The sequence below is a fragment of the Myotis daubentonii genome, chromosome 9 (assembly GCF_963259705.1).
Source record: "Myotis daubentonii chromosome 9, mMyoDau2.1, whole genome shotgun sequence".
NCBI classification, from domain to species: domain Eukaryota; kingdom Metazoa; phylum Chordata; class Mammalia; order Chiroptera; family Vespertilionidae; genus Myotis; species Myotis daubentonii.
In genome coordinates this window covers 43,800,192-43,826,833 of record NC_081848.1, presented here as the reverse complement: position 1 = coordinate 43,826,833, position 26,642 = coordinate 43,800,192, and the positions used below count along the sequence as shown (strand labels likewise).

General features: G+C 41.6%; 1 protein-coding gene across 12 annotated transcripts in view; it reads right to left on the bottom strand.

The window, feature by feature from the left end:
* STIM1 (stromal interaction molecule 1) overlaps positions 1-26,642 on the bottom strand; it is a 228,975-nt gene that overhangs the window by 58,372 nt on the left and 143,961 nt on the right. For all 12 annotated transcript variants that reach the window (XR_009454416.1, XR_009454417.1, XM_059708614.1 and 9 more), the window contains one exon: positions 568-682. Coding sequence is in view for 10 of the 12 variants with exons in the window: in XM_059708614.1 (XP_059564597.1) it covers positions 568-682 (115 nt within the window). In the remaining 2 variants the exon portion in view is untranslated. The remainder of the gene's footprint in view (positions 1-567; positions 683-26,642) is intronic.

Here is a 26,642-nt window from a genome sequence, read left to right as displayed (position 1 = left end):
GGACTGTATGCAACTCTAGTAGCTCTGATCTAAGAAAGACATTAACAATAATGTTCACAGGCAGGAAACCCAGGATGAGGAGGAGGCTGATAAAACATTTTTTCTTCAAAGAACTAGGGCTACTTAACCTAAAAAAGGGAGACTCAGGGGAGAGACCATCTTTCTTCCAATCTTTGAATCATCTAAGACTCAGCAGAGCTGGGACCAAATGGGAAGCTATAGAAGAAAGGGGCTGCCTCAAATGGCCAGCAAGCTCCCTATCTCTGGAGATGAAGAAGCAGAAACTGGGGGTGGAGGGGACTATTGAGGAGAAGGATAGGGATAGGATTGAATTCAATTATAATTCCAGTGAAGAATTACCTCAGTTCTGTTTGGAGCACCTTCCCCGATTCCCAGCACAATGACTATTCATTCTTATCTAGTGACTGTATATAGAAACATTTCAATAATTTGCTCTTTACTAAGCATTTTATACTCATGTCCTTTTAAAGCCAAGTTGCTGCCTATCTTCTTCTCTCTTCTCTATATCTGCCAGCAACTAGGATGGACAACCAGGCTGCCTATTACCTTCTGAGGACTTCCAGGCCTTCCATAGGTCCTCCACGCTGATGAGCTTATCCTCACCATGGAAGGTGTTGTGTTTCACCGTCGGGTCATGGTAATTGAGGTCTTCCCTCAGGAACTGCAAGGAAAAAGTGCACAAGTCACAAGAGATACCTAGGAGCCAGCCCACCAAGATAGCCATAAAGGTCATTGAGCTATCCACAGCACACCCTCTCTACCCAATGCACAAGTGTATCCCATCATTCATGTATCCTTCCATGTGCCTATGTCCTAGTTTCCAACTAGATAGCCTTTTCTTTTTTGTAATATGTTTCACTTGAAAAAATAAATATGAGTAGGAAATTTCTTCATTTTTTAATTATGGGAAGATAATAAATGATTGTTAACTGGAATTCAATAAGCCAGAAGAGGAAAGAAGGGAGAAAGAATTAACAATGTTTGAACACTTAATTATACACTAAGCAATATTCTAAGAAATTCTACAGTATTTTCTCATCTAATTCTCACAACTACTGAATTATCATATCTGTTTTACAAATGAGAACAGTAATATTCTCAAACATAATGCAGTTGGCCCCAAATCACATTAAGTTTCTTTAGACAGGTTAAATTATTTGCTGGGAGGGAGGGAGGGAGGGAGGGAGGGAGAGAGAGCTGAGAGACACATAGACTGGTTGCCTCCCACACGCACCCTGACTGGGGCTAGGGATTGAACCTGCAAGAATATGCAACCCAAGTATGTGCCCTTAACGGGAAATCAAACCTGTGACCCTTTGGTGCTCAGGCCAATGTTCTAACCAGCCAGGGAAGCCCAGTTTTTGAGTTACTTCACCTGATGGCCAAGTAGACAGAGATGAGCTGTCCCTACTGAGTCATACCCAGATTGCAAATACATGCCAAAATAAATGTTGTTGTTTTAAGCCACTAAGCTTTGGGGAAGTTTGTTATACAACATTACATTACTGAAACAGTTGTTCAAGGTTATAGCTGATAAGTGATGGAGTTAGTATTTCAACCCAAGATATCTGGTTTTACAGTCCAAATTTCTCCCCTGTACTGCATATGCTGTCCTTTAATTACCTGGATTTCTTTTCATAATATACTTCTACAGGAAAGAAGAAAAACAAAAGGAATCTAGGTTCTCCATTCTTTTGTACTAACCCATATTTCTAATTTCTAGCTTTTAGAAATTTATCTGGTAATTAATTTCATGAATACTCAATCAGCCTGATCACTATAACCTCATTAGTATGTAAAGGACTGAACACTGATCACTGCTTTCCACCGAGCCTCAAACATCAAAGAAATGTGCAATTCTGATCACTACTCTCATAAAAGCACATTTTAGTAGGATTTTCAGGAAATGTCTTCCTCTCCATCTTTCTTTATCTGGGGTTCAGAAAAGGGCCTGAACCCAGAGTAATGCCAATAAATGTTGTTGACTAAATGAACAGATGATTGCCAGTATGGTCCCAGATTCCCTGGAACCATAAACAAGTATTTATGGCTTTGCAGACATTGAGACAGCTGGGCTTAATGACCTAGGCAAGAAGTTTGAAGAAAGTCCACAATGGAGCATTCTCAACCTAGTCAGGGTATAGCCTGCTATGCACAAGAACTATAATGTAGCACTGTCCAATAAAACCTTCTACAATGATGGACATGTTCAATATCTGTCCTGTCTAAACAGTTGCCATTAGGCCCGTGGTCGACAAACCGCAGCTCGCAAGCCACATGTGGCTCTTTGGCCCCTTGAGTGTGGATCTGCCACAAAATACCACAGGCGGGCGTGCACATACAGTGCAATTGAAACTTCGTGGCCCATGCGCAGAAGTCAGTATTTTGTGGAAGAGCCGGTATTTCGTGGAAGATCCACACTAAAGAGGCCAAAGAGCCGCATGTGGCTCACGAGCCATGGTTTGCCAAGCCACAGTTTGCAGACCACTGCACTAGGCACATATGGCTATTGAGCGCTCATAATGTGGCTAAATAACTGGAAATTTTAAAACATTAATTTAGATTTAAATGGCTACATGTTAGAGTGCAGCTCTAACATATTCTATCAACTACCTGGCATATGGGTATGGTCAGCTATACCTCAAAGGAGGCTAGAATGATGTAGGGAAATCAAGATCTCTGGTTAGGTAAGATGGTGAAAGCAATGTTCACATACAGTACACAGGTTGAACTGCTCTTTGTGCCCTCTCACCACAACTAAAGTACCTCTGACATCAGAGGGTTAGGTTCTCCAGCTCCCCAACTCTCATTTAAAAGTGTTGATAAAAGCTATTTTTTAATAAAGATTAAGTAGGTCACATGGTGAAGATCCCAGAGCAAGGAGATTTTGTCAATTCTTAGGAAAATAAGCTATTTTAAATATTTTTTTATTTTTTAACTAGATACCCGGTGCACAAAAATTTGTGCACTTGGGGTTGGGGGGGTCCCTCAGCCTGGCCTGTGCCCTCTCGCAGTCTGGGACCCTCGGGGGATGACCATCTGCTGGCTTAGGCCCGCTCCCTGGGGGGGTTGGGCCTAAGCTGGCAGTCAGATATCCCTCTGGTAGCCCAGGAGCCCTCGGGGGATGTCCACTTGCCAGCCGGGAGCAGGCCTAAGCTGCAGTCTGACATCCTTAGCGCTGCTGAGGAGGCGGGAGAGGCTCCCACCACCACCGCTGTACTGGCAGCCATCAGCCTGGCTTGTGGCTGAGCAGAGCTCCCCCTGTGGGAGCGCACTGACCACCAGGGGGCAGCTCCTGCATTGAGCATCTGCCCCCTGGTGGTCAGTGTGTGTCATAGTGACCAGTCATTCCCAGTCCTTCTGCTGTTAGGGTCAATTTGAATATTACCCTTTTATTATATAGGAGTGCTGAGCCAGCCTGGGTGAGGGGCTGATGGCTGTTTGCAGGCTGGTCACAGCACCTTCAGTGTGGGGGTCCCCACTGAGGTGCCTGGCTAGCCTGGGTGAGGGGCTGAGGGCCGTTTTCAGGCTGGCCACACCCCCTTCAGGGGGGTGGGGGGTCCTGCTGGGGTGCCTGACCAGTCTGGGTGAGTGGCTGATCTCAGTTTGCAGGCTGGCCAAGTCCTCCAACAGGGACCCTCACCCCATGAGGGTGTGGCCAGCCTGGGTGAGTGGCTGATGGCTGTTTGCAGGCAGGCCACAGCCCCTTCAGGGTGGGGGGTCCTGCTGGGGTACCTGGCGAGTCTGGGTGAGGGGCTGATGGCTCTTTGCAGGCTGACCAAGCTCCCCAGGGGGACCCTCACCCCATGAGGGTGTGGCCATCCTGAGTGAGGGGCTGATGGCTGTTTCCAGGCTGGCCACAGGCCCCAGCCACCCAAACTCCCAGTGGAGGCTGGTTGGAAGCAGGTATCTGGGATTTATTTGTCTTCTATAATTGAAACTTTGTTGCCATGAGCAGAGGCCACAGCCACCTCAGGGCAGGCGGGAAGCTTGGCTTCCTCTATCGCCCGGGCAACCAAGCCTCCTGCTTGCTCCAGCTCCGTGGCTGCCGGCCGCCATCTTGGTTGGGGTAATTTGCATATAGTCGCTCTGATTGGCTGGTGGGCGTGGCTTGGGGCATAGCAAAGGTACGGTCAATTAGCATCTTTGTCTTTTATTAGTGTAGATCAGGGGTCCTCAAACTTTTTAAACAGGGGGCCAGTTCACTGTCCCTCAGACCGTTGGAGGGCCAGACTATAGTTTAAAAAAAAACTATGAACAAATTCCTATGCACACTGCACATATCTTATTTTGAAGTAAAAAAACAAAATGGGAACAAATACAATATTTGTATTTGCATGTGGCCCGCAGGCTGTAGCTTGAAGACCCCTTCCTCTCAGCTTTTAGGCCATCTGACATTCAATTTATTATGTGCTATAAGTTGTGAACCTTAACATTTTCCCCAAGTTGCCACCCAGTTATTATAACCCCATTTGTTAAATTATTTGTCTTCCATTCCGTTTTGAAAAACATCTATAATAATAAAAGCATAATATGCTAATTAGACCGGACATCCTTCCTTCCAGATGCAGCCAGGGCTGCAGCTGCGGGATGGAGGCAGCCACTGTGGCTGCGAGGGAGGGATCCAGGCAGCCGTCACTGCTGCAAAGGCCTACTCTTGTACAAATTTCGTGCATCATGCCTCTAGTGATTTAATAATAAATTAAGCCCTTACATGTAGGATATATTTCTAGGTTCTCCATTCTTTTGTACTAACCCATATTTCCATTTTTGTGCTAACATTTGACTATTTTATTATACTTTTTATTTTACTTTATACTTAAAAAGTTTTTTCCAATATCTGGGCCCCATCATCCCTTGGCTCTTCTATTTCAATGTTGTTAATTTTATTGAGAGTCTAATTGTTCTCACTGGGGACCTAAAGTGATGAGTTTAGACCTTAAACACAGACATTGAGACATCTCAGCGAAGACACAGTCACAGGCAGTCTGAGACAGCCAGTCTGGGGACATAAATGTATTCATTTATTCAACAAATATAAGATTTCTATGTGCCAGGCATAGTTCCAGGCATTAGAAATGCAGTAAGTAGTAAACAGCACATAGAAATTTTTGTCTTCATTGAGCCAGCGTAACAGTGAAGTGCTCACTCTCTCTTACTCCAGCTTGTTCAAACCTGCTGTTGTTCCCATGGCCCTTAGGTTAATAGCTCCTGCTTTACACATACTAATCATGAGAGGAATTCTGCTTGGGGCTTGAGTTTTTACAAAAACAGCCCCTCCCATTTTCCCTTCTGTTGATATAAAAGAAGCCTGAACTCTGTACTTTCTTAAGATGGATTTGAGAAAAAAAAATTTAAAAAGAACAAATAAAACAAAAAAAGATGGATTTGAGGTTTAGGACTCCTATCTGCTCAATGGCACATTCTCAATCAATAAACCTTTTCTTACTCCAAACTGACATTTTGAATTTGGGTCTTTTAAAGCATTGGGCACACAAACTTTGGACCAGTAATACTAACATCCTATTTGGGTAAAAAAGACAATAATTTATTTAAAGCAAGAATAAAAGCATAAAGAATGCTAAGAGTAGTGGTATTAGTGGTTTGTCATTTTAAATAGAGGAGTCAAAGAAAGTCTCATTAAGAAAGTGGCTTTTAAGCAAATATCTGAAGGAGATGTTGGAGAAAAGCAGGCAGAATAACTGGAAGAAGAGTATCCTGAGAATAGGGATGACAAATACAAAGGCCCTGAGGCAAGGAGATACTTAGTATGTTCAATGAATAGCCAGGAGACCAGTGTAGATTATGAGGATCTGGGTTAGAGCCTAAGAGGACCAAAAAAGGATACGTATACCATAAAGAACCTGTTGAATGATTCTCTCTTATCATTGATGTTTCTATCTCTCTCTCCCTCTCCCTTCCTCTATGAAATTAATAAAAAATATATTAAAAAGCATAAATCAAACTAAAAATTTTTAAGGATTACAGATTTATCTCTCTTTTTTTTTTGATTTTGCTTATTTTTATTTATTTATTTATTTTTTTTATTGCTTAAAGTATTACAAAGGGTATTACATATGTATCCATTTTATCCCCCCGCCCTAGACAGTCCCCTAGCCTCCCCTATCACCCAGTGTCTTATGTCCATTGGTTATGCTTATATGCATGCATACAAGTCCTTTAGTTGATCTCTTACCCCCCTACTTCCTGCCCCCCAACCCTCCCCGGCCTTCCCGCTGCAGTTTGACAATCTGTTTGAGGCAGCTCTGCCTCTGTATCTATTATTGTTCAAAAGTTTATAATGGTCTCTATTGTCCATGAATGAGTGAGATCATGTGGTATTTTTCCTTTATTGACTGGCTTATTTCACTTAGCATAATGCTCTCCAGTTCCATCCATGACGTTGCAAATGGTAAGAGTTCCTTCATTTTTACAGCAGCATAGTATTCCATCGTGTAGATGTACCACAGTTTTCTAATCCATTCATCTACTGATGGGCACTTAGGCTGTTTCCAGATCTTAGCTATGGTGAATTGTGCTGCTATGAACATAGGGGTGCATATATCCTTTCTGATTGGTGTTTCTGGTTTCTTGGGATATATTCCTAGAAGTGGGATCACAGGGTCAAGTGGGAGTTCCATTTTCAGTTTTTTAAGGAAACTCCATACTGTCTTCCATAGTGGCTGCACCAGTCTGCATTCCCACCAGCAGTGCACAAGTGTTCCTTTTTCTCCACATCCTCTCCAGCACTTGTCGTTTGTTGATTTGTTGATGATAGCCAGTCTGACAGGTGTGAGATGGTACCTCATTGCTGTTTTGATTTGCATCTCTCGGATGATTAGTGACTTTGAGCATGTTTTCATATGTCTCTTGGCTTTCTGGATGTCCTCTTTTGAAAGGTGTCTATTTAGGTCCTTTGCCCATTTTTTGATTGGATTGTTTATCTTTCTTTTGTTAAGTTGTATGAGTTCCCTATAAATTTTGGAGATTAGGCCCTTATCAGATATGTCATTGGCAAATATGTTTTCCCACACAGTGGGTTTTCTCATTGTTTTGTTGATGGTTTCTTTTGCTGTGCAGAAGCTTTTTATTTTGATGTAGTCCCATTTGTTCATTTTTTCTTTAGTTTCAAGTGCCCTAGGAGCTGTATCAGTGAAGAAATTGCTTCGGCATATGTCTGAGATTTTCTTGCCTTTGAATTCTTCTAGAATTTTTATGGTTTCCCGTCGTACATTTAAGTCCTTTATCCATTTTGAGTTTATTTTTGTGTATGGTGTAAGTTGGTGGTCTAGTTTCATTTTCTTGCATATATCTGTCCAATTTTCCCAGCACCATTTATTGAAGAGATTATCTTGGCTCCATTGTATGTTCTTGCCTCCTTTGTCAAATATTAATTGAGCATATTGGTTCGGGCCGATTTCTGGGCTCTCTATTCTATTCCATTGATCTATATGCCTATTCTTGTGCCAGTACCAGGCAGTTTTGAGAACAGTGGCTTTGTAATACAACTTGATATCTGGTATTGAGATCCCACCTACTTTGTTCTTTTTCAGGATTGCTGCAGCTATTCGGGGTCTTTTTTTATTCCAGATGAATTTTTGGAGAGTTCGTTCTAGATCTCTGAAGTATGCCGTTGGTATTTTAATGGGAAGTGCGTTGAATTTATAGATTGCTTTGGGTAGTATGGACATTTTAATGATGTTGATTCTACCAATCCATGAACACGGTATGTTCTTCCATCTGTTTATGTCTTCCTCTATATCTTTTTTCAACGTCCTGTAGTTTTCTGAGTAGAGGTCTTTTACCTCTTTAAAGTTTATTCCTAGGTAGCTTAATTTTTTTGGTGCAATGGTAAACGGTATTGTTTTTATAATCTCTCTTTCTGAAAGTTCACTATTGGTGTATAGAAATGCCTCAGATTTCTTGGGGTTAATTTTGTATCCTGCTACATTGCCAAATTCATGTATTAAGTCTAGTAGCTTTTTGATGGAATCTCTAGGGTTTTGTATGTATAATATCATGTCGTCTGCAAATAAGGACAGTTTTACTTCCTCTTTTCCAATTTGGATGCCTTTTATTTCTTCTTCTTGCCGAATTGCAATGGCTAACACTTCCAGTACTATGTTGAACAGGAGCGGTGAGAGGGGGCATCCCTGTCTTGTTCCTGTTCTTAGGGGAAATGGTGTTAGTTTTTGTCCGTTGAGTATGATGTTGGCTGTGGGCCTGTCATATATGGCTTTTATTATGTTGAGGTATGATCCTTCTACTCCCACCTTGCTGAGAGTTTTTATCAAAAATGGGTGTTGAATTTTGTCAAATGCTTTTTCTGCATCAATTGATATGACCATGTGGTTTTTTTTCTTTCAATTTGTTTATGTGATGTATCACGTTTATTGATTTGCGGATATTGTACCATCCTTGCATCCCTGGGATAAATCCTACTTGGTCATGGTGTATGATCTTTCTGATGTACTGCTGGATCCGATTTGCCAAGATTTTGTTGAGGATTTTGGCATCTATGTTCATGAGGGATATTGGCCTGTAATTCTCTTTCATTGTGTTGTCTTTACCTGGTTTTGGTATTAGGGTGATGCTGGCTTCATAGAATGAGCTTGGAAGTGTTCCTTCCTCTTGAATTTTTTGTAGTAGTCTGAGGAGGATAGGTTTTAGTTCTTCCTTGAATGTTTGGTAAAACTCCCCTGTGAAGCCGTCTGGTCCTGGGCTTTTGTTTGATGGAAGCTTTTTGATGACTGCTTCAATTTCTTCCATAGTTATTGGCCTGTTGAGATTTTTAGATTCTTCCTGATTGAGTTTTGGAATGTTGTATTTTTCTAGGAATTTGTCCATTTCCTCCAGGTTGTCTAGTTTGTTGGAGTAGAGCTGTCCATAGTATTTTTTAACAATCATTTGTATTTCTGTGGGGTCTGTTGTTATTTCGCCTCTATCGTTTCTGATTTTATTTATTTGGGTCCTCTCTCTCTGCTTCTTGGTGAGTCTGGCTAGAGGTTTGTCAATCTTGTTTATCCTTTCAAAGAACCAGCTCTTGGTTTCATTGATTTTCTGTATTGTTTTTTTTGGTCTCTATGTCATTTATTTCTGCTCTAACCTTTATTATCTCCTTCCTTCTGCTCACTCTGGGGTTTTCTTGTTGCTCTCTTTCTAATTCTTTGAGTTGTAGAGTTAGATGATTTACTACCATTTTTTCTTGTTTTTTGAGATAGGCCTGTAGAGCTATAAACTTCCCTCTCAGGACTGCTTTCATTGTGTCCCATAGGTTTTGGATTGTTGTGTTTTCATTGTCATTAGTTTCCAGGATGTTTTTAATTTCTTCTTTGATCTCATTGGTAACCCAATCAATATTTAATAGCATGCTATTCAGCTTCCAGGTGTTTGAGTATTTTGGGTTGTTTTTATTGTAGTTTATTTCTAGTATTATGCCATCGTGGTCTGCGAAGATGCTTTTTATGATTTCAATCTTCTTGAATTTGGGGATACTTTGCTTGTGACCCAATATGTGGTCTATTTTTGAAGATGTACCATGAGCACCTGAGAAGAACGTATATTCCCTGGCTTTGGGGTGAAGTGTTCTGAAGATGTCTATTAAGTCCATCTGATCTAGTGAGTCATTTAGGATTGCTGTATCTTTGCTGATTGTTTGTCTATAGGACTTATCCAGTGCTGTCAATGGTGTATTAAAGTCCCCTACTATGATTGTATTGTTGTCGATCTCTCCTTTGATATCTTCCAGGAGTTTTTTTATGAATTTGGGTGCTCCTACATTGGGTGCATATATGTTTACCAGGGTTATATCTTCTTGTTGTATTGATCCCTTTAGTATTATGAAGTGGCCTTCCTTATCTCTTGTTAAGGCCTTCACTTTGAGGTCTATTTTGTCCGATATAAGTATTGCTACCCCAGCTTTCTTTTCCTTTCCATTTGCCTGAAAGATATTTTTCCATCCTTTCACTTTCAGTCTGTGTGAGTCCCTTCTAATGAGGTGGGTTTCTTGTAGACAGCAGATGTATGGGTCATGTTTTTTTATCCATTCAGCCACTCGATGTCTTTTGGTTGGAGCATTTAGTCCGTTTACGTTTAAAGTTATTATTGAAAGGTACTTGTTTGTAGCCATTTCTTTTTGTGTGTGTGTGTGGCTGTTTTCTTTCTGAGCTTTTTATTTCTTCTTTTTATACCAGTCCCTTTAGCATTCCTTGCATTGCTGGCTTGGTGGTGACAAACTCACTTAGCCTTTTTTTGTCTGTGAAGCTTCTTATTTCCCCTTCAAGTTTGAATGATAGCCTTGCTGGATAGAGTATTCTTGGATTCAGTCCTTTGCTTTGCATCACTTTGTAAATTTCAGTCCATTCTTTTCTGGCCTGATGTGTTTCTGTTGAGAAATCATTTGACAGTCTAATGGGAGATCCCTTGTATGTAACTTTCCGTCTCTCTCTTGCAGCCTGTAAGCTTCTCTCTTTGTCCTGGACATTTGCCATGGTGATTATGATGTGTCTTGGTGTGGGTCTTTTCGGGTTCACCTTGTTTGGGACTCTCTGGGCTTGTGTGACTTTTTTCTTCCCCACCTCAGGAAAGTTTTCTGATATTATTTCTTCAAGTAGGTTTTCTAATCCTTGTTCATCCTTCTGTTGTTCTGGTACTCCTATTATTCGTATGTTGTTTCGTTTCATGTTGTCCCAAAGCTCCCTTAGGCTCTCCTCCTGTCTTTTAATTTTTTTCTCCAATTGCAGTACATTTTGGGTGTGTTTTGCTTCCTTGTCTTCTAATTCACTAATTCGGTCCTCCGCTTCTCCTAGTCTACTGTTGATACTTTCAATGGAGTTTTTCATTGCAGCTATATCACTCTTCATTTCTTCTTGGGTCTTACTTAAGTTGTTGATTTTTTCATCTGTTTCTTCTAGCTTCTTCCATATGTTATCGATTTTTTCATCTGTTTCTTCTAGCTTCTTCCATATGTTATCGATTTTTTCATCTGTTTCTTCTTGCTTCTTGAAGAGGTTGTCGATTTTTTCCTCCATCCGGTTTATGCACTCTAGGACCCTTATTCTGAATTCTTTATCTGTCATGTTGCATGCCTCTGTATTACTTAGCTGCTTTTCTGGAGAGTCCTCCTTCTCTTTCCTTTGGGGGTTTCTTTGTATACCCATGTTTGATCTCACTGACATATCTAGATGTTGAGTCGTTCAGTGGTTGCTCCCTGGGTGGCAGTGACTCCTTGGTCTGTGGTTGCTCTTCGGGCGGTTGCGGTAGCTGCTGCTCTTCAGTTGGCAGCAGCTCCTCTGGTGGGTGCTGTTCACAGCTGTGGTGGCTCTTCTGGCTGGTGGGGCGAGGTTTCACGTACAGCTGCTGTTCCTCAGCAGAGGGTGTGGTGCTCAGGAGGTTGCTGTTGCTTGGATCTGCTGCATTGATTTAAAGGCACAAAATACAACACAACAAGGCACCACGTACCAGGCACTATACACAAATATATTCACGATATTAATAACTCCAAATAAAGGTGACCACCTGAATTAAGAGAATTAGGGGATAAGGAAGAAGGAAGAGAAAAAGATAAAAGAAAAAAAAGAAAAGTAGGGACCAAAAAAAGGAGTGCAAAAATGAAATCGGGAAAAAGGAGGGGTGAAAATAAAAGCGAGAAAAGAAAAGAAAAAAAAAAAAGAGCGAAAAGAGAGAATGAAGTGGAAGAGGGGAAGAGACTTTTTATATGAGGAGAATACTCCTATAGAACAGCCATTAATCCCAACAAATTCCACCAACAGCTCCCTGGATATGAATGCAAACTAGAAACAACCAATAATATAACAATGAAAATAGAATGGAGAACACTAATCCCAAAATAAAATAAAGAGAAAATAAAATGGCACTTTAAAAAATGGTAAAATGGTAGCAGTAATAATACTGGTTAAAAAATAAGAAGGTAGTAATTAAAAGGGTAAAATCAGGTGATGGAAAAAGAAAAAAAAAAAGAACAGAAAAAAAAATTTAAAAAAAATTGATTTCTTAGTTAAAAAGTGAAAAAAGAAAAAAAAAATGCAGTAGTGAAGGTCCTTCGGTTCTTCTATTCTTCAGTGTGGCTCGCCTTAGACCTTCCAGGTATTCAGGAGAGTGTTGAGTTTCCCTGCGATATACTGTTCCTCTGTGTTGTGAACCACAGTCCTTATTTTAAAGCAGGTCGCATTTATTTCCCAGACTGCCTTATTTTGTGTTTAGCAAAGAGTCAGTTTGTGGGTCAGCCTCTGGGTGGCAGTGTTCTGGGGTTGGCCTCTGGGGCTATAGGGCCTCTCTTTCCAGTGGAAGTTCACTGCCCAGAGCTGACTGCGTAATAGTTAGTTACCGGCGCTATGTTGTTGCTGGGATTGAAAATCCCTCTATAGGCCAGACCCTGTTAACTCCCAGGGACTGATAAGGTTATTTTAATCCTTGATCTCGTACAGGGTGGAATCTGGGTGTGGCTGTGCTCCTTGCCTGGGGGCCGGGGGGAGGAGCCTCACTCTCTGGAGAGAGTGGCTGCCCCAGTCGTGGGCTCAGGGGTGTCTCAGCACTCAATTCGCTGCCACCTCTCCCGGCTCCCCCTCTCTCCCCAGTCTCTCCCCAGATTCCACTCCTCCGCACACTCTCCCTCTCTTCAGCACAGGTGAGTGTCTGTATCCGAAATGTCCCATGAACAGGATTCAGTGAAAACAGACAAACGCACGCCGGCCGCGGAAACAGCCGCGGAAACGGGGAAGGCTTGGTTTCTGTAAGCTTCTTCTCTTACCGGGACTGTATGGTCAGGTCAGTTCTTCAGGCTGCCCCCTTTAGGCTCAGTCCTCCGCGGTCACAGAACCCAGCTCTCAATTTCCCTGGCGGCGCCAGGAATCCCGCGGTTCTCCTTTCCTCCGTCAGGGGCTATGCCTGTCCCAGGGGACGCGGCTGTCTGCCACGCGGTCTCCCTCCGACTCTCTGGGCTCAGAGGTCTGGCAAACTTTCCTGCCCAAATCCCTGTTTTTTTTTTTACCTTTCCAGGGGAGTTCTGCTCTTCCCGGCTGCAAACCCTCTCACCAGCTGAGCAATTTCGCCAATTCGGTGTGGGTGTTACTAGTTTCAGCTGTTCATTCCATTTGCTCCGGGACACGACCTGGGACGCGTCTGCCTATATCGCCGCCATCTTGGTTCTCCCAGATTTATCTCTTTAAAATATATCCCAAGCCTCTCTGAGCCTTTTCCTCTCAAAATGAAGGCTAATTATCCCTCTCATTTGTGTGTGAGAAGGGTTAAATGGAACCTGTTTACAGAAGTCATAAACTGCCTTTGGATGTATCTTTTAATGGCCCTCAGAGCATTTTATAAATTGAACCTTTTTAAAAATAAAATACCTTTACCAAAAAAAAAAAAAAGGCCAGCTTTCTAGGCTAGTTAAAGAAAAAAAATCAAAATATCTAATAACAAATCTGTTATATGTAGCATAAAAAGCATATTTTATGAAAAGTATATTTTCCCAAACAAAAATTGTGGAGAAGGATGGCATTGTTTTACATTTTGTAAATATGTTTAGTGTCTGGCCAAATACATTACAGCTACAATCTCATATTTAGTTCTATATTTAATCTATTTTAATGTGTTGTTTTGGTTGAAATAGTTGAATAAAATATGACCTCTCACAGATAAAGTTGGGAGAGGAGTGTTTTAATAGTAATTTCAGACAATTGTGGATATTTGTCTTGATACTACACCAAAATTTAACAGATTGTATTTTTTGAAAGATTATCTGCATTATGGGATCTGAAGCCACAGCAATAACTTTTTTTTCCAATACATTAAAATCCATTGTCTATCTTGCACTTTTGGGGAAAAAAAGAAAAGATTTAGGAGCACTGAGCTCCACTAACAACTTTAGAATTTTATATAGAAGAGACTTGAGACTTATGAGCAGCAATTTAATTAGAAGGGAGGGTGGTGGCTAAAAGATTTGTCATAAAGTAGTGTTTGCATAGCCAACACATTGTTTTTATGTATATCGTTCATTACAAATTAGTTTTAAAATGCAACGTTTTATGAAGATGTTTTTATTCACATTTTACTTAAAATTAAAAAAATCAACTGTCCATATTGTAATTTGGGGCAGCTTGGAAGTGGGGGAGTTGGTGCTGAGATAATGAGGACCTTAAGACCTTTCCCCCTTGGCACTTCTAGGTTCACATATCTACCTGGTGACAATCTGCCAGAGCTGAGCAACAGTCATCTCCTTCTAAAGTGGCATGTGCTCTCTAGTTTGCCACAGCTCCCACACTCACAGATTTATGTATGTGCATTTGTACAGTCCATATTACTCAGTTATGATACCCCCAGCCCCTCAGAGGCATGGAGCTTGTGACTCCTCATGTACACAAAAGCACTCTGTAGATTTTATTATTTTTTTTATAAGTATATATTTTTTAAATATATTTTATTGATTTTCTACAGAGAGGAAGGGAGAGGGATAGAGAGCCAGAAACATCGATGAGAGAGAAACATCAATCAGCCGCCTCCTGCAAACCTCCCACTGGGGATGTGCCCGCAACCAAGGTACATGCCCTTGACCGGAATCGAACCCGGGACCCTTGAGTCCACAGGCCGACGCTCTATCCACTGAGCCAAACTGGTTTCGGCCACTCTGTAGATTTTAAAGTACAACCAGAATGTTAGTTGTGATTATTATTGTAAGAAGGGTGAGATGAGGATATAAAAGAGAAAAAACTTCCTGATCAAAGATGACTCTTCTGTGTTCCTACAGCCACCTTGTATACCCTTATTAGTCTTGTTATTTGTCTGTCTCCCCTACTAAACTATACATCAAGTATGTCAAACTCAAAGGCTAACACGGGCCAAATAAACAAGGTTTAAGTTTATGTGAGCCGCAAAAAAACAAACGCTTCAATTTTCATAGAAACGTAGGTTTATTTTGATAGAGACATGCTGAATACAAAGGGCTGAAATAAATGAGTAATCATTAACATAAAATAATAGAACATTTTAATAAAAATTAATATTTTTTCTTAAACATTAACTTACCAGACACTGAATAACTGCACAAATTAATAAGCGCAACACAAATAAACCTATTTTTTCTTGTTCTCCAAAAGTGAAATATTTCCTGTTGCATACACCAAGCAAGTCAATACAAGACTAATGACCTGGCAATCGGCTGCTAAAATATTCACTGCTAATATTAATGGAGAGAAATGGTGCACCTGCATGTAAGGGAAATGAATGCAACATGATTATAGTAATCAGTCATTAAGGAACGTTGTAGTTTGTTATTGATAATTATGTATAACAGGATATTGTAAAAATTAAGTTACAAAATTTTTATTAAAACATCCTTACATACCATTAAATTGGCCAGGCTGCAAAAATATTCGTTGTGGGTCGCATGTGGCCCATGGGCCGTGAGTTTGACATGCTTGCTATACATCCTCTGATAGAAGGTCCCAGTTACCCAGCCATAAACATAGCATACAAGAACATAGTGCTGGACTAGAACTCCAATGTTCAATATACTTGAGATGGGCATTACCACCATATTACTCTAAACACTGTCCTACATCAGCTAATAGCTAAAGTCTTATTTAAGACCAAGTTTAAAGGCAACAAAAAGCAAAAACAAAACCAAAGAGGCAACATTTGGCTCCATGAGGATTTACTATTTCAGACTCAGAACAAGCAGCTCTTCTCTCAGGGAGTTCTAAGGAGGCTCCCTAAAAGTCTTGGCTTACCATAGGGAATGCAGCATTGGCTAGTTAATAGCTCTCTGAAGAGCCAAGAGAACAGCTGTCTCTAAGTATATTTAGCTCTATGAGTTCAGAAAAATGATCTTCCTGGTGATGGCACAAAGCATGCAACTCATCCCAAGTGTTAAGCAGTAGTGAAATGTGGGTGAGAGCAGTGAAGAAAGGAGACATATCTCTATAGTCCCCACAAAACAGGCCCAGCCAGTTTTATCAGTGAACAGAATTCACTGATATAAAGCCAGAAGAGGAGTAACATATCTTTGGGTGCAAGGATCTGGGCAGGTCTCTTGGATTCTTAGAACCATCTAATCCTCCCTACCCTTTCCCACCTTGCTCCCCACTTGCTCACCTTCCATGTCTCCCAAACCAAACCTCACCACCTCCACTCCCACTCCCCCCCCCAACACACACAATACATATTTAGAACCCATAAGACACATGTCCCAGACCTGAGAAGCTTCCTGACTCATATTCACCTCTTGTATATCTAGCAAGAACCCACATTTTAGCTGCAACAGCTCTGAATGACATCTATAGATAGTGCCAGGACATGGATGTCTTAGAGGTGAATCTGTCTCCAGTGAGATAAACTACTACTTAAGGGCAGGGAAAGGACAGCCATTTCTCACTCACCTTGGTACATCAGTCTCACTTCTGCCACTTAGTCACCAGAATGACCTTTGTAAAGTACAAATCTAACTATACCAAAGCAACTACTTAAAATCTCATGGCTCCCCATTACCTACATGATAAAGCCTTAGCTTCTTGGCCTGGCATTCAAGACCTTTTACAATCTGGGCCATAAACTAACTTCCTGGTCACTATCCTTCCCTACCTGATACCTACACTCCAGACCAAGGGTCAGGAAACTATGGTTATGGGTCAAATCCAGCTAACTACTTATTTTTGTAAATAAAGTTTTTCTGGGTATTTTTGTTGTTGTTAATCCTCACCTGAGGATATTTTTTTGATTGCTTTCAGACAGGGAGAGAGGGAGGGAGGGGAGAAACACACATCAACTGGTTGCCTCCTGCAGGTGCTCTAACCAGGGAGCGAACCCAAAACCCAGGTACGTGCCCTTGATCGGAAATTGAACCCACAACCCTCTGGTGAGTGGGCTGACACTCTAACTACTGAGGTATACCTGCCAGAGCTGAAAATAAAGTTTTATTAGAAAACAGCAACACTCATTCATTTATATATAGTTTATAGCTGCTTTCGTGTTAGAAAGGCAAAGTTGAGTTGTTGTGACAGAGATTGTATGACCAGCAAAGCCTAAACTATTGATTGACTGTCTGGCTCTTTATAAAAAAAGTTTGGCAATATTTGCTCTAGACACATCAAGCCACTTCAGGCTCCTTGAACAAACCATGCTTATTTATACCTCTATACCTTTACATAAGGTGCTCCATATAAAATGTTTTCTCCCTCTCTTTATCTGCTAAAGAAAAAGTCACTGCCTCTGTGAAGTTTTCCAGACCTCTCCCAAGCAAGTGAACTGTGCTATCCTATTTGTTCTCTCATGTCTCAGGGAACACATCTATAACAATACTTATCCCATCATAATATAACTTCTATTTAATTACACCCCTCTTACTTTCCTAAGCAACTCAAATATAGAAAGTATTTTATTTGTTATTTATCTCTTTACCCATCATCTTGCATATTCTTTGGGACACCCAAATGAATAATTGATTTAGCTCCATAAACTCACCTCACCTCCAAGCATAGGGCCTGGCACAGAGCAGGATATGTGGTTATTAAATAACTAAATGAATGTCTCTCACTTGAGTTTTCCCTACAACACCGAGCAGTGCTTAGCTTACAACTACTAGTCAATGCACATTCTGTTACTTCATAGGAGGAAGAAAAAGATTTCCAAATATTTGGCCAGTCTAAAATAAAGATAGTCAGTTAGGGGCCAGAGGGTTACACTGGCTTGGATTCAGTTAGCATAATGGTTCAGAGTTTGATTCGAGAGCCACGCTGCCTGGGTTTGAATCCTAGTTCCACCAGTTACTTTCAGAGTATCATGCACATCATTTGTAAAATGGAGATAATAGTATGTAATATAAAACTTCATAATATCATCATTTGAGGGTATTATAAATGAGTTAATTTACAAAAAGAACTTAGAATAGTGGACTGACGCTCTAACCACTGAGTAACACCTGCCAGAGCTGTAAATAAACTCTACAGCTTTGGTGGCATAAAATAAGCTCTCCTATGTGTAAATTAAGTTTTCCTAAATATTAATAGATTTAATATACTATAAGAGAAATACAAAAATACTAAAAATGTGCCCAGCCTCTCAGTTGTTCCCCATCCTACAATCCCTATGCATGGCTTTCTAAGACCCTGGGAAACAAACCCAGCCAAGCACTCACCAGCAGAAAAAACTTCTAGATTCCATTGCCAAAAAGGAACACCAACTTCAAAAAACATGGTTAAAAAGTTGAGGGCTCACCATGTGTTCTTTGTGAATACCACTAACTTTTGGAAAGTGAGAGGGTAGCCTTTGGAACAAAATATATAAAAGAAAAAAATTCATGCCCCACTTTAAGAACCTACGAGCTCCTTATCTCCAAAATATATAGGGAATTCATTCAACTTAACAAAAGGAAGACAAACAATTCAATTAAAAAGCGGGCAAAGGACTTATATAGACACTTCTCCAAAGTGGACATACAGAAAGCCAAGAGACATATGAAAAAATGCTCAAAGTCACTAATCATCTGAGAGATGGAAATCAAAACGACAATGAGATATCACCTTACACCTGTCAGAATGGCTATGATCAACAAATCAACCAACGACAAGTGTTGGCAAGGTTGTAAAGAAAAAGGGAACCCTAGTATACTGCTGGTGGGAATGTAGACTGGTATAGCCACTGTGGAAAACAGTATGGAGTTTCTTCAAAAAATTAAAAATGGAACTTCTATTGACCCAGTCATCCCACTTCAAGGAATTATCCTAAGAAGCCTGAAACACTCATCAGAAAGAATATATGCACCCTAGTGGATAAAAAAAAACTATGGTACATTTACACAATGGAATACTACGTAGCAATAAAAAAGAAAGAACTCTTACCATTTGCAACAGCATGGATGGACCTGGAGAGTATTATGCTAAGTGAAATAAGCCAGTCAGAGAAAGGTAAGTATCACATGATCTCACTTATATGTGGAATCTAATGAACCAAATAAACTGATGATCAAAAATAGACCCAGAGACATAGAAGCATGAAAAGACTGTTGAACCTCAGAGGGAAGGCAGGGGAAGGTGGGTGGGAAGAGATCAACCCACGAACTTGTATGCATATATGCATAACCCATGGACACAGACAATGGCGTGGTGAGGGTCTGGGGTGGAGGGACGGAAGTGGACTAGAAGAGGTTTATGGGGGGAAAGGAGGACCTATGTAATACTTTCAACAATAAATATTTAAAAAACCAACAACCTCATCCTACCCGGTTTGGCTCGGTGGATAGAGCGTCAGCCTGCGGACTGAAGGGTCCCAGGTTCGATTCTGGTCAAGGGCATGTACCTTGGTTGTGGGCACATCCCCAGTAGGGGGTGTGCAGGAGGCAGTTGATTGATGTTTCTCTCTTATTGATGTTTCTAACTCTCTATCCCTCTCCCTTCCTCTCTGTAAAAAAAATCAATAAAATATATTTTAAGAATAGGGTTGGAGAAACTAAGATGGCGGCATAGATAAACACCGGGAAATTGTCGCCTCACACAACAATTGAAGAATGCCGCAAGGGTCAGAGCAAACATCGTCCAGAACAACAGGAAGGCTGGCTGAGTGTAATTTCTACAACTAGAAGAAAAGAGGGGCACGCTGAGAGCCAGAGGTGAAGTGCAGAGGTACGGCGGCGGCTCGCGGGCGCGGAAAGGGGGTGGCGCCTGAGGACGCGGCTGTCTTTTTGAATCACAAGCTCCCAACTGCTCTGAACTCCGGTTCCAGCGGGTCTCTGGGGACCCAGGGCTCATACAGGGAGAGGCTGGTCTGTCAGGCGGCAGCGGGCGAACTTGAGGGCGGCTTTCCCTCAGAGGTGCTTGCAGCCGTTACCGGGACACTGAGACGCGCGACTCCGGGCGCGGAGAATCACCATAGCTGCTTTCACCGCCCTTTGACTCCCTGAGACCCCGCCCCACCCAGGCTGAGGCAGAGGCTTTTGCATGTGAATGTACCTAACTACAGCCCAGCCAGGCAGACCCGGAACCTCCAAGAGAAGGCCCAAGGCCCCGCAGCGGCTTGCATTGCTTCACAGCTGAGCCTCTTCGTGGCTCCTGCTGTGTGGCCTCAGGCAGGGGCTGAATTAGCACCTCCTTAGATCCAGGAGCCACTGTACCCAGTGGTCAGAGGGGGACCATTCTCCCACTTCAGACACAGCTGATTCCCACAGCCAATTGGCCTGGAGGTCAATTCCTCCCAGTGATGCTACAACAACCAAGGCACCAAAAGTGCACCAAGAGTGTCTACCCCAGGTAACTGGGGAGGCTGAGCCACTGGGCCCTACAGGACACCTGGCGCGCAGGGCCACTCTATCAACACAGGGAAGCAGCCAAAATGCGGAGACAAAGAAAAAGGTCACAAATGGCAGAAACGGAGGAAAGCAAACGACTGGATATAGAGTTCAACGCCACGTTTATAAGGTTTTTCAAGAATTTTATGGAAACCGCCGATAAATTTAATGAATCCCTCAAGGAGTATAGTGAGACCATGGAGGACATGAAAAAGGACCAACTAGAAATTAAGCATACACTGACTGAAATAAAGAATAATTTACAGAGATCCAACAGCAGACAAGAGGATCCCAAGAATCAAGTCAAAGATTTGAAATACAAAGAAACAAAAAATACCCGACCGAAAAAGAAAAAAGAAAAGAGATTCAAAAAATATGAAGATAGTGTAAGGAACCTCTGGGACAACTTCAAGCGTACCAACATCAGAATTATAGGGGTACCAGAAGGAGAGAGAGGGCAAGATATTGAAAACCTTTTTGAAGAAATAATGACAGAAAACTTCCCCTACCTGGTGAAAGAAATGGACTTACAAGTCCAGGAAGCGCAGAGAACCCCAAACAAAAGGAATCCAAAGAGGACCACACCAAGACACATCATAATTAAAATGCCAAGAGCAAAAGATAAAGAGAGAATCTTAAAAGCAGCAAGAGAAAGACAGTCAGTTACCTACAAGGGAGTACCCATTCGACTGTCAGCTGATTTCTCAACAGAAACCATGCAGGCCAGAAGAGAGTGGCAAGAAATATTCAAAGAGATGAATAGCAAGAACCTGCAACCAAGATTACTTTATCCAGCAAAGCTATCATTCAGAATGGAAGGTCAGATAAAGAGTTTCACGGATAAGAAAAAGCTAAAGGAGTTCATCACCACCAAACCAGCATTATATGAAATGCTGAAAGGTATTCTTTAAGAAGAGGAAGAAGAAAAAGGAACTCTTACCATTTGCCACAGCATGGATGGAACTGGAGAGCGGATAAATACCACAGGATCTCACTCATTTGTGGAATATAATGAACAACATAAACTGATGAACAAGGACTGATCCAGAGACGGAGAGGCATTGATTGGACTGTTGGGCCTTGGAGGGAAGGTAGGGGAGGGTGGGGGCAAGGGGGAAAGATCAACCAAAGGACTTATATGCAAGCATATAGGCCTAACCAATGGACACGGACAACGGAGGGGTGAGGGGATGAGCGGGGGGGGGGGGGGGGGGGGGGTAGAGGGTACACATATGCAATATCTTAATCAATAAAAAATATTTTTTAAAAAAAAGAAAAAATATATATATATATTTTAAAAAATTAAAAAAACAACAACCTCCTAGCTGCTAATCAACTCCTAGAGGAAGAATTTAAGCAATACTCCTCCCCCCAACCCCCGCCTCAAAAACAGTCCTCAAGAACAAAATCTCCAATTAGAGTATCATAGCACCACAAAGAAGGCAGAAGGGTGTAGTGAAGACATTTAGAGTTCTAGAAGCCATTATTAAGAAGAATTTATTCATTCATTTGCACAACAAACTTTATAGAGCAGTTAATTTGTGGCATGTTCTGTGCTGGGATCCAAGGACACAAAGATCAATTAGACATACTGAGAGCACCTAGGTAAGACAGAGCCCCACTCTGCCCACCCCCTCATCGTGTTTCACTCCCACTAATCATGAAGCTTCTTACAGTCACAGACAGCAGAAAGCTTGTGAAGTGACATACAGGAAAAAGAATGTCACAGATACAGACTCAAATCCCATCTCTGCCACATACTCACTATGTCCCCTTGAGCCTATAAAATGTAGATACCCCACAGTTCCAAAGTGGAGAAAATTAAATCATTTAAGGCACAGTCCTTCACAGTGCCTATATGTAAAAGGTGCTTCATGTTTGACTATTTTGAGGGCTCACAGTATGAGGGCTCACATACTGTGGAAAATGGTGTATCCTGAAAGAACCAGCACTCAGCCTCTGAGTCCCAGTAGCTTCTAAACTTAGCTCCTCCTCCTCAAGATTCCACGTGTGAGTAGATGAAAAAAGGCACGGTTCTCACCTAGTAAAAGCCACTCTGCTGGGGTGAATGCCTACCTGATCTACACCTGGGAGGGCCTGATGCTGCTGGGCACTGAGAGGAAAAGAGGAGAAGCTGCACAATACCTGCTATTGAAATTTACACTGCATTATAGTTTACAAAGGATTCTTTACATCCATTATCTCATATTAGCCATTGAAGGTATATATTACCAGTCTCTATCTTATACATGAAGAAATTATTCTCTAGACCAAGCATGTCAAACTTGCGGCCCACGGGCCACATGAGGCCCACAACAAATATTTTTGCAGCACAGCTAATATAACGGTATGTAAGAAATGTTTTAATAAAAATTTTATAACTTAATTTTTACAATATCCTGTTATACATAATTATTAATAACGAACTACAACTTTCCTTAATGACTGATTACTTTAATTATGTTGCATTCATTTCCCTTACATGCAGGCACACCGTTTCTCTCCACTAATACTAGCAGCGAATATTTTAGCAGCCGGTTGCCAGGTTATTAGTCTTGTATTGACTTGCTTGGTGTATGCAACAGAAAATATTTCGCTTTTGGAGAGCAAGAAAAATAGGTCTATTTGCATTATGCTTATTAATTTGTGCAGTTATTCAGTGTCTAGTAAATTAATGTTCAAGAAAATATTAATTTTTATTAAAATGTTCTATTATTTTATGTTAATGATTACTCATTTATTTCAGCTCTTTGTATTCAGCATGTCTCTATCAAAATAAACCTATGTTTCTATGAAAATTGAAGCTTTTGTTTTTTTGTGGCCCACATAAACTTCAACCTTGTTTATTTGGCTTGTATTAGCCTTTGAGCTTGCTCTAGACTCTTCCCTACATGATGTTTCCCAAACTTATATTTTTGCCTACTGCCTTTACTCATAAATTTCCTTTTTCCTGAAATTCTCCTCCTTCTTTCTTCATCAGTAAACCTCTGTTCATCATTAAAAAACAAGTCCCAGTTTCACCTGCTCTGCAAAGCCTCCTCCTGACATACCTTCATCAGAGTTAGAGCCATCTCTACTTACAATCCTACTTACTAGCTCATTACTTTTGGGATGAAATCCAAGTTTCTCAATAAAATCTGGCTAATGCCTGTCTTTCCAACCTCTCCCTCCCTGTCCCCCTATTACATTTATTTTTATCTTTTTTCTTGTTTAAAGTATTACAAATAGTTGTACACATGTCTCCTCTTCTTCCCCCCATTGACCTTCTCCCAGCACATGCTCTTACCCCACCCCATCCCTATTACATTTTATGTTCAAAGAACTAATGGCGCACAGATCCCTAAGGACATCACACTCGTCCCTCCACTTAGTATACCCTTTTTACCACTGTCCCAGGTTGACTCCTATTCATCTTCCAAAATTCATCTTAGGCATCACCTCTTCTGGGTAGCCTTTCCTGGCACACTAGGACAGTGAAATGCCCTTTTCTGCATTTCCAGGGCATGCAGTGCTAATCTCTTGTCACAATACCTTTTAGGATTGAACATGAATATGTTTCTGCTTCACTAATATGTGTCTTCCTTATTAGTCTTTGCATATCCAGTACCCAGCATAGAGCAGACACTAAATATGTTTGGAGAAAGAAGGGAAGGAGAACAAATAAGGGAAGGGTCATTGATCCTCAAGTGAATCAGACTTTGCATTGGAAACGAATTGTTCCTAATGCTATGAAGTATACTGAATGTGATGCGCATACAGATACAGATACAGGGATTTGCATGAATACATGCAAACCAGTTAGGTCTGAAGGCAAGCAGGGCCCTCAGAGTCAGCTGCTGGTTCCTCTTTAGACAAACACAAACCAGTTAGGTCTGAAGGCAAGCAGGGCCCTCAGAGTCAGGTGCTGGTTCCTCCTTAGACAAGAATACCTGAAGCAGGGCTTTCCTCTCTCTCCTGGCTTGACCATTTCTGGCTGCTGAATGACGACTGCATTTGGCCTACCACTTTGTAGAGCCCAGATCCTGCCTACACTAACAGTATCTTTGATTCCTGATTACATTTCCAGCTCTGCTCTTACCTCTAGGTCCTGCATACTGTACTGCAGCCTAACCTTTTGCTTCTAACCTCCTTAGTCCTCAACCTGGCTTCTGGGCTTCTCTCAGTTCCTATCACCTTGGCTCAATGTTCCTCCCCTCCTCCACTTCTTGTCATACACAGACACGTCTAAATACAAAAAGACACATACAATACAGAAAAGCACAAAATAATGTATACACACATACAAAGAAACAAACATGAAGGCACAGAGAGACATATACACATATGTAGGCACTCACGAAATGTTACAGGCATCAATAGGATTGCCATCCAGAATAGGCAAAGCAGACTCACCAACAAAATGGAGAGAAAAGAAAACAACAGTCTGCATAGTAAGAAAGAATATCCCTGCCTGTCAGAGCAAACCACCGTCTGGGTTTTCCTAGAAACATGAGAGATACCATCTGGGGGAGCTGCTGCTTCCTCCTGTATCTGGCTAAGGCACTGGGACAGATTGCAAACTATGCCTATACTCCCTCTGATGTGTATGTAGTTCAACTTGTTTAGCAACTGGTATACTTTCCTGTGTCTGGTTGACAATGTGTCTTTTGCTACACCAGCACATGTTAGATTACCTCTTATTCCTCTTGAAATACCCACAGTCCCCTGTCCACACCGCCATTATAGTCCCTAAAATGTGTTATTGTCATTGCCAGTTTATATGTCTGCCTCTCTCACTAGCCTGTAGGCTTGTCAATGACAAAGAGTATCTTATTTTCATCTCTACTTTACAGATGAGTTAAGTGAGGCTTCAGATTACTTGACCTTAGCCCTAACCGGTTTGGCTCAGTGGATAGAGCGTCGGCCTGCGGACTGAAGGGTCCCAGGTTCGATTCTGGTCAAGGGCATGTACCTTGGTTGTGGGCACATCCCCAGTAGGGGGTGTGCAGGAGGCAGCTGATTGATGCTTCTCTCTCATTGATGTTTCTAACTCTCTATCCCTCTCCCTTCCTCTCTGTAAAAAAATCAATAAAATATATTTTTTAAAAAATTACTTGACCTTATAGCTAGAACATTGCAAAGGTCAGACTCTAAAGTTGTGCCTCATACTTTTAAAAATTCAAGGTTTAAATACTTCCTTCTAAGAAACTAAAGTTAGGACTGAATGCATGAGCAAAGCCACAGAATTTGGAGTCAATGGGGGATATAACCTGTAAGCTATGAGCCACTCCTGGTTGGTGAATAGTACAGCCATCTTATAAATTATGCATTTACAAGGAAAAATCTGGCCAGGTCTCTTCCTTAGCCTAAGGAGAAGGTCTCACCTAAAGAATGATATCATTCATGGTATCAGTCACCACTGTTCTGTCCAAAAGGCCTGAGCTGAATTCAATCTGTACTTTGCCTAGATTAAGTACAGGTTTTCAGAATGTTCCACAAGGCAGGAAATAAGATGGAGATTGCACTAGGAGATAGGCAGGGAACTAGAAGGCAAAAAAACAGAGAGGTGTCTCTAAACTGTAACAATCCTTTAGGTCAAAAAGAGTCCCTGCAGCAACAGAAATGTATACATCGAAACCTATACTGAGGTTATGTGTATAATTGTCAGCAATTATTTCTTTTCTACCCTATTTTGCATATGGTATACTTAAAAAAAAAAAGGCAAAAGCTCCAAGCTATTAAAACTGTGCAGAGAGGTATAAAAAAAAAATCTATGTTCAGGATTTGGCCCAGGGGCCAAAAAGAGAACTCAGTTTCCCAGGGGCTGGCATTGGCATGGCAGCAGCAGTGGGAATTGGAGTGAGGCCCTGAGCACAAGGTGAATCCAGGAAAAATAAAAGCCAGGACTACTTAGCCAGCTGCTTTTGACATCCCCGCTCATGAAACTCCATATGGTAAGGGCCAAGAATTTGATGCAGGCCCCTAGTATTTGGGCGAGAGGGAATTACCACCTGGGTTCTTTCCTATCATTTCAGCATCCCCAGCTTCCCCTACCTCTTCAGCTACAAAAAAAACGAAAAAGGTAGGTCAGAAGGGATGGAGAGGGAGGGAGGGAGAGAAAAAAGAACAGAGGGGTGAGGGGGGAGAAGGAGGGAGGGAGGGAGGAATGGAGGGAGGGAAGGAAAGAGGAAGGGAATGAGGGAGGGAGAGAAAAAGAGAAGGAGGAAGGAATTCTCCCAAAGAGGATGCCTCAGGGATCTTCAGTCAGGGTGTCCTCAGAAACCTTCTCAGAAACAAAGGCAACTAGTTGTCAGTAAGCTAACAAGGGATCTCGGCTTCCAGAAACAAT